This window comes from Gossypium raimondii, chromosome 8 (genome assembly GCF_025698545.1).
Source record: "Gossypium raimondii isolate GPD5lz chromosome 8, ASM2569854v1, whole genome shotgun sequence".
Taxonomy (NCBI): domain Eukaryota; kingdom Viridiplantae; phylum Streptophyta; class Magnoliopsida; order Malvales; family Malvaceae; genus Gossypium; species Gossypium raimondii.
In genome coordinates, this window is record NC_068572.1 from 16,302,614 (window position 1) to 16,318,970 (window position 16,357).

A 16,357-nucleotide genomic window follows, 5' to 3' on the forward strand; every position below is an offset into this window, starting at 1 on the left:
TCATGAACATAGCTTACCATTTCAACGCATAATCTTAAAAATAGACATGAATCAATCCAACATAGTTTGGCAAAAGCCTAAGCATCATCAACAACACAAGTTAGTGATTAAACACATAACTTAACAAAATCATCTCATGGTAAGAGAAATTTTATGAACATAACATACTTGAATTCATACTTTTCGTAACATGATTATACATACTTTGATCATCAATAATTCATACCTTTCCATAAGTTCTTAACTAAACCATTGGAACACTTATCATTCCTTCCCTTTATATGCCTGTTGAACCACTTAGAATAATATCGGATACGTGGGAAGCTCACACAAAGTGTGATAAACATATGGTTGAAACCATTTCCTTTCATTTTTCTTTCCATTGATGCTCACTCAAGCCATAAATGGGTGTGCTCACACAAGCTGACGGTCAGAATGTAGCTACATGATGCCGCTTACACAAGCTGACAAGTATCTATAACAAATTCCGAAACTCAGCCACCAGTAGGACATTGAGGACTAACACCCGAAACATGGTAACCCTAATGACATGTCATTTGTATCCTATATATTCCTAAAGTTTAAACGGGACTCGATAGTCGTCATAATGTCGTTGGATTTTCGTCATGACATGATATGATGAATAGCATAATAATATTTAAATCAAATACATTAAAACTCTATTTAAACACACAAACTTACCATGATCACAAAAACAACGAAATAGGATCGACTAGTCTGATACTTTATCTTTCCCTCGATCAAGATCCGTACAAAGCTTAACTTGATCTAAATAAGTAAATTCAATCCATTCAATATTCATTCTATTCAATTCAGCCCACAATACATACTTTTCAAGTTTACACTTTTACCCTTAATATTTTAACTTCTTTACAATTTAGTCCTTAAGCCCATAAATTGAAATTCATGCAATTTCATCTACATACTATGCTAGTCGAATTCTATATAAACCCATAGAAACTCATAAAAATCATTATTTCACAATTTTGCCATGTATTTTACACATTTTACAAATAAATCCCTAATTAACATTTTCAACAAAAGTCACTTTATAAAAGTTGTTTATTTATCAACAAAGGTTCATTTTCTTCTATCAAGCATCAAAAATCATATGCACACATTTATGGAAAAACCCTAGCCTTTTAAAAAATTTGCAAATTAATCCCTGGGCTAGCTAGATTAAGCTACAACGACTCCAAAAACATAGAAATCATTAAAAATTGGACAAAATTACACTTACACACAAGGATAGACTATGGCCGAAACTTCAAGCTTCTTTAATGGAGTTTCTCACCTTCAATTTTGGTGGATGAGGACATTTTAGAAGATGATGTTTTATTATTATTATCATTTAACTTATTTATCATTTTACTTAAATAACATTACAAATTAACTTATAAAATACTTAATTCATGTCCAAGAATGTCAGCTAACTTTATAAATGATAAAATTATCATTTAAATCCCTTAACCATTTAATTTCATAGCCATAGGGTACTTTTAACTTATAGAGCTCTAATTTTGTATATTTTAGGATTTAGTCCTTTTCATCAAATTAAACATGCAAGCGATAAAATTTCTTAATGAATTTTTTATACGACACTACTAACATCTTGTAGACATTAAAATAATAATAAAATAAATATTTTCAGGTTAGATTTGTGGTCCTGAAACCACTCTTTTAATTTTACTAAAACGGGCTGTTACAGATTTTTATAGATTTTTCGAAACATTGCTTCCCTAAATTTTCCCTATTTAGCTCATTCTGTTGGTGACCACATTTGAAAATATCTGTTTCACCACTGATCGTCATGGTTAACTTATTATTTTCTAGATCAATGGTGGACCTTGACGTGGCTAAGATTGGTTTACCTAACAAAATGGGTATCTCACCGTCTTCCTCAAAATCTAAAATGACAAAATCGACCAGAATAATGAAGTTGCACACCTTAACCAACACATCTTCAAGTACTTCCTTCGGTTGTACTGAAGATCTGTAAATTAATCGCAGTGTAATCTATATATTCTGCAGTTCCCCTAGCCCGAGTTTTTCATATATTGATAAAGGAATTAAATTGATATTGGCTTCTATGTCACATAGGGCCTTACTAAAATGACTATCCCCTACCTCTATATGAATTGTGAAACTACTCGAGTCTTTTATTTTTTGGGGGAATCTATTTAGAGATAATTGCACTACAAGATGCGTCTACATTGACTTGCTCTCTTGTTAATATTTTCCTAAGCCTAGACATAATATATTTTAAATACTTGGCATATTTATGAACTTTTTCAATTAGTTCAATTAGAGGCAAGTTAATGTTAAGAGATTTGAATAAGTTTAGAAAACTTACAAAATTTTCTTCATCCCATTTTAACTTATCTTCTAACCATGAGGGGAATGGTACCTCAATTAGTGCGGGTTCTCTAGTTGACTTCTCTTTCGGCTCGACTACCTTCACTGGTTCACATTCATCATCAGTTTCTTGAGGGTCCTCTTGAACATCTTCAGCATCCTTTTTGATTTCCTTTTGAGTCGGGGCCTCTAGGCTACTCAATACTTTACTCGAATGGAGCGCAATTGCTTTCACGTGCTCTTTTCCTTCCCTTTGAGGATTATGCTTGGTATTGCTAGGGATCCCGGTGCAAATTTTCCTTTTGATGTATCCCAACATGCTCAACAATTGGCTTATATGATCCTCAATTTTAGTCAATGTCTTTGTTGTGTTGGTGCACTCAGACTGCACCTGTTTCACTTTCGTCCTCATTAACTCCATCTTTTCCTCAATCTAACCTAGGCGTTGACCACATATAGTACGGTCATTTGGGTTGGTGCTTTTCTAAGGCTTATGTGGATATGAAGGTTGGTAAATATTATTTTTAGCAGAATTAGAATTGTTACCTGCTCCTTGATTTTCACCCCATCTCAGGTTTGGATGGTCTCTCCAACTAGGGTTGTAAGTGTTTGAGTACAGGTTTCCAACTTTATTCCCTATGTAGTTCGCATCCTCGACTGGACCATTTTGCTTAAATGTGGCGATCTCTCTTCTTCGTTGGACCATCTTGCTAGAGGAAATATTTGTGTAGAAATTTCTCCGCAAGTTCATTCCATGTCGTAATTGATCCTAGTGTCTATGAGTCTGACCAAGAAAAGGCATTCTCAATTAAGGAGAAACGAAATAGCCAAAGACAAATAGCATTATCGGTAACCCTGTTAAACTTAAATGTGTCACAAAGTTGGAGAAACCATTTTACATGTTGTTTGGGTCCTCTATCATAGTTCCTTTAAATTACATATTATTCTGGAACATTTGGATCATGGCCGGTTTTATCCCAAAATTGTTAGCCGTAATGGCTGGCCTTGTAATGCTGCCCTGCACCATCTCAAAATTTAGTAGTGCATAGTCCCTTAAAGTTTTCTTTTCTCGTGCCATCTGTAGGTTTAACGGTAGTTGTGATAGTGGTGGACCTTGTATGTTAGCCTCGTTAAATTCGTCAAACGACGGGTTTTCTCATGGTGGATTGATCGCGATAGGTGGTTGATTTTGCATCTATTGTTTTGTTGCTGCTGTCGACAATTTCTATGGATTAATCTTTTTGGATCAGTGGGTGGCTCTATAGGTGAGCTCCTACTTCAAGTCATGCACTGAAACCGCAAAGAAAACTAAAAACGTTAGTAAAAAAATAAAACTCATATCTATAATTTAAAAAATTCCTAATTATTCTATAAAAATTAAAAAATTAAAATTAATCTACTATTGTTGCCTCCCTTACAATAGTGCCAACAACTTGACCACCTCTGGACGTACTGTGAAAACTGCAACTAAATATATGAAAATGAAGAGGTTTCCGCAAGTATACGGGTCAGGTTGTAATATAGTTACAACGAAGTACGTGAGCACTCTGAGGATTATACCCAAAGGAGGCAAGCACTAAATTAATATTAACCTACACGAAAATAGAGCTAGTTAATATTTTAAATAAATTATATTACGATGAAACATAAAAAAAGAAAGTGGATTTTATAAGAAAATAATTCACTATACAAACTAAAGTGAACACGGAAAACTAAGATGTAATTAAACCAAATCTAAGGCATGGGTGATTAGCTCGCTTCAGTGATCATAACTAATTCCTATTTTGGGTTTCTAGTCAATCAGCTAGTTGTTACCCTACCAGGATCTCTCATTCTTCCACTAAACTAATGAGTTAGAAAGAACTACTTATCTCTCAAACCCACAATCTAGACCGAATTGGGGTAAGGGGTTTACGGATAGGAAATACCAATTTTGGATTAATTCCCACCTAGATGACTTTCTAGGGTTTTTAGGCCTAGGGTTTAAGTTCTTCATATCCCAAGCAATTGATCTGTTCAATAAACCCTACATAGAAATTAATTAATCACATAACCACTTTCTATCCCCCATAAGAGATTAGTTCCTCAGGGATTTCATAAACACAGTAAACTTGATAAAATAAGTGTATTCAAAACAAATCAAGAATACGAGGTTAAAGAAAAAACTTGATTGTATTCAATAGACGAAGCGCAGAATCCACAAAGAGTTTGGTTGAATCCACAAATTAGGTTCGTCGATGAACATGAATTAAAATAACTAAAAAGAAAACCTAAGTCTAAAAAGAACTAAAAACTAAATTTCAAAGAAAATCCTAATTTATGAAAAGTTGTCCTTAAACAAGTGTTTAAAGAGTCTATTTATATATTTAGGGTTGGCCATCGTTCTTAGCCCTAGGTTGGCTGACTTTTTTCATAAAAATACATTGTGCAGACCAAAATGCCCTCACCTCATTATTCTTTTCCTTGCAAGGCTAGTGTCGCAACATCCAGTGCCTGTGTCGCTACATCAAAAGGTAGTTTACTTAGCTCATGCTTAGCTTCAAGGGTGTGTTGTGACATCCACTGGCTGTGTCACGACACTAAAGGCAATCTTGGAATTTTGGTGCTTTGTTTACTATGTTGCAGCATTGCGACCAACCTCGAGCTCTTGTGCCTTTGAATGATGTCCTGCACACTTACTAAGTATGTTAGTCCTCCCTTAGGCCCTAAGGTCATAAAACGAATCAAATTAAACTTTTTATTAAATTGAAACTAAAATAGAAAAACTAAATAAAATATACTAGAATTGCTCGTATTCAAGCTCATGAAGTATTAAAACTAGTTTAATCCACTGCAACAAATTATGATAGATCAACCTCCTACCCATCTCTAAAAAACGTTCCTCATCCCAACTTTTATCATCATCAAATTCATCATTAACTACATCAATGGTTAAATTAAATAGTCGATAAGGTATCTAAAAATATTTAAATAAAAATAATTAAAAATTAAAACACCATCTAACTCGCTTATGTTTCGACTAGTCTTATTTCACAAAGTAATTAAATTAATAACAATTTTCACCGTGTTATCGTTTAGAGTATAAAGACCACACCAAAAATACATGTAATTAAATTAGCGGTGTCCGTAAGTATACAAGTGAAATTATAGTATAGAAGTGTTAAAACGAAACACTGGTAAGTATTCTAAAGACCGTACCCAAGGGATTGCAGAATGGAGAATCTTATGTTAGTAAATGTTAGTAATGTGAATCCAAATTAAAGTAGTGATTAAACTAACTAAATTACTAAACCTAAATGAACCTAATGCAAATTCCTATTCCTAGTGTCAACAATGCGAGCATCTAGCCTATGATCGATTAAATCCCTAATTAACAATTAAGTATTTACCATCCTTAGCTAAGAATACCCTCTTTGTATCATCTTCACTAAGGATTACCACCTAAGTGACCTTTCAGTCTCATCGCTCGGCACAAGTTATACTCAATAGACTACTCTCGCAGTCTCATTTGTCTAGATATTCTACTAGCAACACCACTCCCTAATATACTAAGTACTATTGAAAAAACACCCAATTTTATATAACTAATTCCTTAATCGATTAATTAGTTCCATAACTGAAACATGCAAGATATAAAGCAAAAAATAATAATTTATTCCAATATTCATACAAGTGTTAGTTGGCCAAATGGATGAAATATAAATAAAAGAATAAAATAGAAGGGTAAAGAGAATATTCATGACTATATATTGAAGCGCGATTCCAAAATATTCTCTGCTCACAATTGTCTTCACATCAGAATAAAAAGAATTCCAACTACAGAAAAATAAAACTAAAAATTAAAGAAAGAAAACTATGTGGCTAGATCTAAAATTGATTCCCTATTAGGTTTATAGTAACCTTTTTGTATAGGCTAATTTTGGGTGTGCTTTATGCCTAAAATAACCTTGATATTTTGGGTCCAAGTAATAAATAAAATCTGAGAAAATCTGCCAAGATACGACTGTTAACGTCATCACTATTTGATCCCCACATTCAGCCCGTGTCTTGATCGCCTCTGGACGTACCAACATTCAGAGTAGAAATCCTACACAAAATATGTTAAATAGGCGGTATCCGCAAGTATACGGGTCAAGTTGTAATATAGTTACAACGAAGTAGGTAAGTATTCCGAGGACTATACCCAAAGAAGGCGAGCACTAAATTAATCCTAACCTAAGCACAAATAGAGCTAATTATTACTAAACACAAAGAGAGTGTTTTTAATAACTAAAGGAATAAAATAATATAAATGGAAAAACTTTGGAAAATTTGCTATGAAAACTTCATCAGATATGAGCATGGGTGACTAGCTCGCTTCAGTAATCATAACTAATTGTTGCATTGAGTTCCCTGTTCAATCAACTAGTCATTACCCTAGCAGGATCTCTCGATCTTCCACTAGAATAACGAGTCAGCAAGAACTATTTATCTCTCGACCTCATAGTCCAAACTGGTTCGGTTTAAAGGTGTTCATGGATAGGTCATACTCATTTTAGGTTAATTCTCGCCTAAATGGCTTCCTAGGGTCGTCAAGCCTAGGGTTTAAATTCTTCCTTTCCCGAATAGCTAAATCGTTAAAAAAACCCTGCACAATAATCAATTAATCGTACCTCCACTCGTTAATCCCCTAGAAGAGGGTTAGTTTTTCATGGATCTCAAAAACATAATAAAATTGATATAAAAGATGAACATGAATAGTAAATCAAGATACAAAGGCTTAAAAGAAGCCTAAATTGTATTTAATTGAAGCATGGAATCCACAAAGAGTTAATTGAGTTCCACAAATCAGATCTCTCGACAAATGCAAAACTGAAAATAACCTAAAACCTAAGAAAAGGGAAAAACTAAAACGTGAAACTATAAAGAAAATTCTACAATATGAAAAGTTGTCCATCACAAGTGTTAATGAGTCTATTTATAGAGTTATGGTTGTCGTCATCCAAACACCCTAGGTCAGATGACTCTCTCGTGTTTAATATTTGATTGTGCAAACCAAAACACCCCTGACTTGTAAGTATTTATCATATAGGACCAGTGTCGCGACATCGAAGGCGGTATGCTCATACTCACGGTAACTTTAGGGGTATATCACGACATCCCATAATTCTCTTTTGTAATTAACAGGGATATATTTTGGATTTTTACTGAATTCGTTGAAAATTATCCAGAAATTCTTTTTACGTTTAGGAAGAATCCTAGCGTCCAAAAATTAAAGTAATACAGACTTGATCGGTACTTCAAATTGTTTTACTTTCTCTGAAAATTACATTAGAAATCTACATAAACAAGAATGTTAGCTAAAGTTAGTTAAAATGAGAAATCAATTTCACATATGAATTCTATTTAGGACAATATCCTATCCATAACTAGAGGAGTTGAAACTGTATAAACAGAATAAGGAAATTATTATATACATGGCAGTTTTCTACTCGAGTTTTTTTAACTCAACTGCTACGGGTGTGCTTCATATTAATCTTACTATTTATTCTTCACTGTTTCTATAAAATATTAGCATACTACGAGTTATACAAAGGTAAAAACAATGGATGGAGTTCCCTAGATACTTGAAATGGAAATGGAACTAATATTTATATGGATGATTAATGACCTCAAACGTTGCATGGTTGAGGCTTTGGCATGCTTTCCACAATTCCGCAAAGCGGTGAGTCATCGGGCATGTTGTACTCATCCTTAAGGGAACTTGCAGAGGAGAGAACGCTAACATAAAGCTGCTGCCCAACGTAGTGCCTGTCCCATATCTCAGACCTGATGTTCCACATTCCACAGTTGTCAAAAGTCAAAAGGATAGCAGCCCAGGATTGTGGGAACACTTGAATAGTGTGCCTGCTAACTGTGTCAAGAAGTTTGTAGTTCTTTCTCTTCTTAGGACTTCAAGTTCCAGTCTCGATGCTGAAAGGAGTGAGCCCCAAAACATAGTTTAGCTTTGAAAGAAAGAAAAGAAAGAAACTAATTATGTACGAACTATATTATTAGTAAGTAGTGCCAACACTTACGCCACTACAAAGAATGAATAGCCAGACAAGTGCCATGATTGAATGGCATTTTCATGATTCTCGAAGATGATTTCTATAAAATCTCGATATGTCAAGTTGAGAACAATAGGATCTAGAGTGATTTTTGATATCTCAGCTGGTGGGTCGTCAACAATGTTATCATACTTGAAAACCTTATCAACAACGTTATAGTATTCCGCAAGTTTTAATGGAGTGGATGGCTCGACATACGAGACTCCATTAATGGCATATCGGAGTTTGTCATTTAATTTACCAGCAGTGTTAATTAGTTTTATGGTACGAGTAATGTTAATAGAACCATAATGGTTGGAGCCTTGAGGATTAGGCCTGGCAGCGCTAGTAGTGAGATTCCAACGGAAGGTATGAAATTGATTGAGTGACCAAGCCCAACTTGTAGGTGGTGGAGGTAGCTTAGATGAAGCCACTCCCTTGCCGTTTGTGTAGCGGATGATGCCGGTGGCAGTAACCATTTGTCTTGTAAATCGGGTAGAGGCCACAACATAGTAATCCATGGGTTCTTGGTTGGCCGTCATAAGCACACTATAGCATTGTCCAACATCCACATCAAGGGAGTCGTACATAGATTGCATTGTGTGGGAACCCTCCATCTCAACCAGTCTCATGTTGTGGCCTTGAAACTGTATGTTGAGAGTTGTTTTGATTCCAACATTGCAAATTCTATACTTATAGGTCTTTCCAGGCTCCATGGTGAAGAGAGGTTCATCTTTGCCATCACCTTTTGCAACTTTTCCATTAATGTGGACACCGTCACATCTACCAAGGTTTCGACCACTATCTAGGATTTTCTTGATTGCAATGTGTCCTTTGCTAAACCAGTCACCTGCCAGGATGGTGTAATCATCAGCTGGATCATCGCATGGGACTAGAATGAGAAGTCGACTATTAATACGAAGGCCACCAAAACCTCCAACTGCCTTATGCATAGCTGTCACGGGGTAATACATGTAGCTACCGATTTGGTCCTTTACCTGAAAGCGATAGGTGTAATTTGTCTTAGGGGGAATGGGGCAGTTGGTTCCAAGCACACCATCCTGCCACGAGTTCTTCCTATGTTGTATGCCATTCCTACAACAAGTTCCATCATATAAAATAAATTATCCATTAAATAATCAAATAAATAAAAAGAATATTTTATCATCAAGTTACTTACCATGTCAAAAGGAATGGCTCATCAAGATAATTGAAGACATTGATGACAATGTTGTTGTTGGTGGTAGAGTTGATATTTGGTCCGGGGAATTGATTGTTGATTAGAATGCCTTGCTGGGGGGTGCCAAGGGTGAGATTGAACCATAGGTGACATTCCAAGTAAAGAAAAGGTAAGGATCACCACCTTGGACAAGCAGCGGTGGTCCTGCTGCCGAGAGGCATAACAACAATGGTAACATCACTCTTCCACCCATTGCTTTTCTCTCTTAGCTTGCCTTTTTTATAATAACGTCTTTCAGATGAAATTTCCGAGCTACAACTGCTTAAGATCCTCTAGTAGAGGCATTGATACGAGAACTACATCGGTTTATAGGGTAGTACCATTTATAGAAGGGAATCCGTTCCCATACCAATTATTTTCCTCTATTCGACTACCGTAAATTTCCATGTCCTTAATTACTCTCTATCCTTACTTTACGCCCTTCCTCTCGTTGAGAAAGGATTGTATAAAATTGTGATTTTACATCATCCCAATCTCTTTCGAATGGGAGAATGATAATTCAGATTTTTCTTCTTAATTTTCAGTAATTTTCTCCTAAAAAAATTTAAATCCGACTAAAAATGTTAAAAATTAGAAGGAGAAATCTGATTTGTAATTTTCTTATTGGAAAGGGATAGAGATGATGTGGAATCACAGTTTTATACAATCCCTTCTCTCCTCTCCCAGCCCCGCCCAAAAAAAATTAAATATTTCAAATTTTATTATTCAATGTTACTATTTTGATAAAAACTATTTCATTAAAGAATAAAAACAATAAAAAAACTTCTAATAAAATATCAAGGGTAACTTTCTAAATAAATCATCTTTATGTGTTGTATTTTTTAACAATTCTTATTACTACTTGTGAATCTTCCAAATCTTAAATTCAAAAATAATACATGCTTAAGTGTGTTCAAGCTCAACCTTAATGATTGTTGCAATAATAATGTCAAAGTAAATTAAAACCCAATCAACAGTTTTATGTGTTAGAATTTATTGACCATTTTAGATAGAATCATGTTTATTTTATGAGTTTTTACAAGTAGTATCTCTTCCATGAGAAAGTTTGGCTTTGTTGTCATATTTGTTAGAGCTGAGCTGTTGTTTAATTTGTTATGATGAATTGCAACTTATATAAACAACTTACAACTGGAAAAGTAAAACAAGTAACACAACCAATCCTACGTGTGTTAGGCCTTGTCTAATAGAAATCTATTATAATTTGCACAATACAAGAGATGATTTAAGCTCAATTTCACTTACACTCATTGCAACCTCACTCCTATACAATTATAGTGATTAGACTCTTCACACTAATTCTTTTATCAAAGAAAGCTTAGTCAAAAGTTGATAACACAGCTTGAATACTCAATAACTTCACTCACTACCTCATAATGAACATATTGAGCTCTCTTAATTCTACACTAAAATTCCACTGACTATTGTTCCTCAAAATAAACATATTGAATTTTCTTAATTTTACACTAAAATTGTATGTATGACATTTAATATATAGCTACTTCAATCTTCATGAATTAAGCTAGTTTGACGAGAATAAATCCATTAGAGTTTTGATCCAAATCATCACCATTAATATTGGGATATTGTAGAAACTCTTTTGATCACATATTTGTTGTCATATTTAAAATTAACTTCACCAATTTGAAAAATAAAATATTTTTAATTATGATTATATATGATATTTACATTAAAAAGAGAGTGGCCACTAATTTTTTTTAAGTGCAATCAATCACCTATAAAATCACTTTTATAAAAAAATTTGAAAAAGTTTTAAAAAGAAAATATTGGGTCTACTTTAAAATTAAGGAAAATGAATTCTCAAGTGAGAAGGTTTAGTTTCTTTATGACGCTCAAAACTTGATACCTTATTAAATACATCATGTCTTAAATTTAAAAATATAAAATTATATTTTGGCATTTAAATATTATGGGATATTTACAAGGCAAAACTTATTTTATTTTATTTATTTTCGAGCAAATCCATGTTAGAATCAAAATTACCCCATGATATCCTTCAACATAAAAGCATTGTGGTTTTTTTCTAAAGAAAATTAACATTTTGAATTTACAAATCCGAAAAGGGTATTTCATTTTTAAAAGGTCGATGAAATCCCATTCAAAGCAACGAAGAACTTACAACCTAAATTTATTTGGAATATTTCCTTATACACTTCAAAATTATTTAATATTTATGTGTGCATTATATGGCATATAATTAAATTGGAACATTTCAATGGTTGCATGGGATTTGACATGACTAACCAACCATAGTCATTAAAAAATAATTTTTTTTGCTAACCTCCCCCCTCAATTTTCACGTATATTAAGTGGTATTGTTTCAGGCTAAAGTGAAATTCTAAGAAAATTCAAAAATGAGACCACTAAAGAGAATTTTTTAAGGAATTATAATGATATATAGTTGGAAATCAAAGAAGTAAATTTTGGGTGTGGAATTGTAGAAAAAAGACTAAATTGAAAAGTTGGAAGAGTATGAAGACTTAATTGTAAATAAATTATTGTTGATGATCAATTCTTGATATTAAGTTGACATGGGATATGTGATAACTCTTGAAAATAGTTATTTTTTATGCCCTTAGGCTTAGTTAATTACTTTTACTTAGGTGACTTTAGTTGCATTTTAGGATATTGCTTTAGTATTTTTAGAGCATTGCATTAAAGAGCTTAATTTGTGCTTAAGTGTTACTACATGTTGCTTTTAATTGCCTGTGGGGAGGACTTGCTTGGTGATGGACCTACCTTAAAAGGTCAAACCAATAAAAGCAAAAAGGGGAACCCTAGAAAAAGGAGAGTTTTTGATAGAAAGATTAGAGGAGCACCTTTTAATAGAAAAGAAGAGGGAAGGACCAAGAAGGGAGGCGGTTGAAGAAGGAGAAAATAATTTCATTATCTTTAGCAGCAGCAAGACATTGCGCTACCGGTGTTAAAAGCTGGATAGGCAAAAGCTATCATCTCAGATTTTCTTCTTTGATTCCTAGGTATTTTTTTAGAACTTATTTCTTAAAGATGATGTTGATTACTGCATTAAACTTGAACTTGATTTGCCTAGCTGTGAGCTAAATCTTTTAGGCTCGGGATTACTTTGTTGATCTTTTAATTTCTATTAATGTTTACAGTTTATGTTGGAATTATTTTGTTGTTTTATCCAATGGTATTTCGTGTTATATACAGGTTGTGCATTGACAAATGTGCAGCAGGTTATTAAAGATAACTTAATTTCGATAGGGTTAGGTTAACTAGATAGACATTGGATAATATGGGTGAATGATAGACTATTCATTCATAGCAACCTTTAGACATAGAGCCTTGCCTCCTAGAAAGAAGGTAGAAGATATTAGTGGTAATAGAACTCAAGTCTATAGACATATAGTGCTTTAGAGGAGGTAACCCAAGGTTTTTCTCTTGAAAGAAGTAGACTACTATAGAAACCTGTCGAGCAGTAAACTATTCAGGACTTTGTTGTGGCATTAATAGTTAGAGAAGGTAAATGCATCAATAATCCCAGCCGTCCTAATCAACATTGCAATTCCTTAATTTTCTTTTCTATAGTGGTTTGTCATGACATTCTTGTTTAGTTTAATTGTTTTGTTTGCACATTTTATACAGTATCATTCTTTCATTTTGCCACTACATTCTCACTATTATTTTGCCTTAGCATTAATCAAGCCTAACTCTAATAACTCGACCAAATTATATATGTCCAATCCTCGTGGGAACGATACTCACTCATCACTTTATTACTTATTCGATGTGTATAATTGCGCAATCCGCATATCATATTCACTAGCGACAATATGTATTTGTATCAAGAAGAAAAATTGGACTAAATTTAATAAAATGAAAAGTACAAGTACCAAATTATAAATTTTCCATTTTTAGCCTATAAATGATTAAAATGTATTTCTTGCATGGTTGGATAGTATTATAAACCTTTATAATCTTATGTGGCGATTTAAAGTGTTACATGCATATTGGAAATTATTAAGTGAAGTGATAAAAGAAAAAGACTAATGTAACACCCCTTACCCGTATTCGACACCGGAATAGGGTACGAAGCATTACCAAAACACATACACTTGTAAACGTATTTAACAAAGTTATAAAATTTCATCTAAATTAAAACTTTCAAAATTATTTAACGTACAATTCAATGTCATGAAGTTCAATACTAATATGTATTTACCATTCAACTCAACGTATATCGATTATATCATTCATTAACACATTTATGAAATTCTCAATTTTGCAATGAAAATATCACTCTAGCTTAAATAACATCAATTCAACTCATCATCCCCTTTTTCGTCATTTTACCCTTCAAGTATGAACTTACTATTTCATTTCCTTTCGACACCCGTTCCTATGCATAATACACAAAACATAAACATATCAATACAATGCATAACTTATAAGTTTAACATGGCACAATTCAGCCACAACTTGGCCAAAGCCTTCCTCCCTTGCTGAAATTTCTTTCTAAACTGATAACTGAGATATTCTTAACCCTTATAACTCACTTGAATCTATTTATTATGATTTTACCTGAACTTTCATGTAATATAGTCTATTTACTAGCCCGTTGAACCACTTGGAATACTAAAGATACTCGGGTCTCCTGTCTGATAATAATATGCCAAAACCATGTCCCAGACATGGTCTTACATGGGATGTTTCCTATATTGCCAATTTCATATCCCAGATATGGTCTTACATGGGAGTTCTCATATCGGTGCCCATGCCATGTCCCAGACATGGTGTTACAGGGGACCTCTCATCTAGGTGACAATGTCATGTCCCAGACATGGTTTTGCGTGGGACCTTTCACAACCTCATTAATGCCATGTCCCAGACATGGTCTTACATGGGATCTCATTCTTTTAATGTCATGACATTTGTATAGGATACATTCCTAATGTTTCAACAGGACTTTTTATCACTGATTCTCTTTCATCTCGTACTTGAGTCAACATTAAATAATTTCATGAAATAAGTACATAATTGTTGGAAAATAACAACATTAATAATATTTATTGAAATATTGCATTTATTTACCGTAAACTTATTGACATGTGTTAATTCATAAACCATTCATGACATTACTTCTTGCCAAATTATATACCAAATATATCATACATACATACTATGAAACTTTATTTTTCTACATGAGCTTAAACCATGACCAATAATGCACAAATATAAGCATAATTTCTATTTCATCATTTATCAATTATAATCGAGCATATGACCAATTATTCATCAACCATTCATATATTTTTCCAATTTTCCTCCTCCTCCTCTCTATTTCACAACCTTAACGTGTATAACACACTTAAACAACATTATCCATACTTTCACTATTTTCCTGTATGTAAATTTAAGTTGTTTATCTGAGTCAGAGTGACTAATTTATTTATATCTCGAGCTACAGAACTCCAAATTAAGATCTGTTAATTTCCTTGGAACTAGGCTCACATATCTTCTTACCATAAAATTTTTAGAATTTTTACCTTATCCAATAAGTACATTTTATTCATTAAAGTTCTCCATGTTTCACTGCTCGACAGTTCTAACCCCTCTTCACTAAAAATTAATTATTTCATTGTACAAAATTAATTAATTTTAGCCCATAATTGTTTTTGTAAAATTTTTATTGATTTTCCAATGTCCAAACAGGGGATTTCGAAATCATTCTGGCCCTATCTCACTAACATTAAAATATCTCATAATATAAAACTCTTTTTCTTTCTCTATATATTTTATGTGAAAATAGGTTCATTCAGATTTAATTTCATATATTATTCAGCCTCTAATTCAAAAATCACCATTTTTGGTGATTTTTCAAAGTCACACAACTATTGCTGTCTAAACTGTTTTGTTGCTAAATGTATTCTTCCATAATTTCACTTTTTCACTAATCAAAGTCAATTTCTCATCTTTCTTGATTTATAATAACACATTTAACTTTTTAACACTCACATTATTCAATTTAGTACAAAATCATACTTTTGCAAAATTATATTTTTGCCCCTAAAGTTTCACAAAACTATGATTTTACCCCTAAGCTCATAAAATAATTTTTATTCAATTTCCTTACATTTTTGGCCTAGCCGAACCATTTTATGACTATAGAAATCCACAATTCTCACTTAATCACACATTTACACACATTTTTATTACTTTTACAAATTAGTTCTTTTAGATATTTTCACCGAAAATCACTTAGTAAAAATCGTTTACTACACACCAAACATTCATATTCTACCATTAAACATAAAAACACATGCATCTCACATATGGGTAAATTTTCAAATCTCAACCCTAGCTCAAGTAAATGGTAGAAATAGAGAGATCGTGTTACGAGGACTTCAAAAACGTAAAGAGCATTAAAAACTGGGCAAAACGGACTTACTATTGAGCTTGGAAGCTTGAAATCCCTAACCATGGCTTCCCCCTTGCTATATTTGTCCAAGCTAGAAGATGGACAAGGGTTTTTGGCTTTTATTTTGTCTTTTTGTCCATTTAATTACCAAATTACCAAAATGCCCCTAACTTAAAAATATCCTATTTATCTCATGTCCATTTTTGTCCATAATTTAACCAATGGTCTAATTACTATTTAAGGACCTCCAATTTAAAATTTCATAATAATTAGACA

The 16,357-nt window shown here is 33.1% G+C and overlaps 1 protein-coding gene across 1 annotated transcript; it reads right to left on the reverse strand.

Annotated features, from left to right (window-relative positions):
- Nucleotides 1–8,027: 8,027 nt before the first annotated feature.
- On the reverse strand, nt 8,028–9,877 carry LOC105793576 (L-ascorbate oxidase homolog). The gene is given in 4 exon segments (XM_012622466.2): nt 8,028–8,328; nt 8,433–9,539; nt 9,625–9,751; nt 9,754–9,877. Coding segments are annotated over 4 exon segments (1,659 nt in total).
- Nucleotides 9,878–16,357: the final 6,480 nt, after the last annotated feature.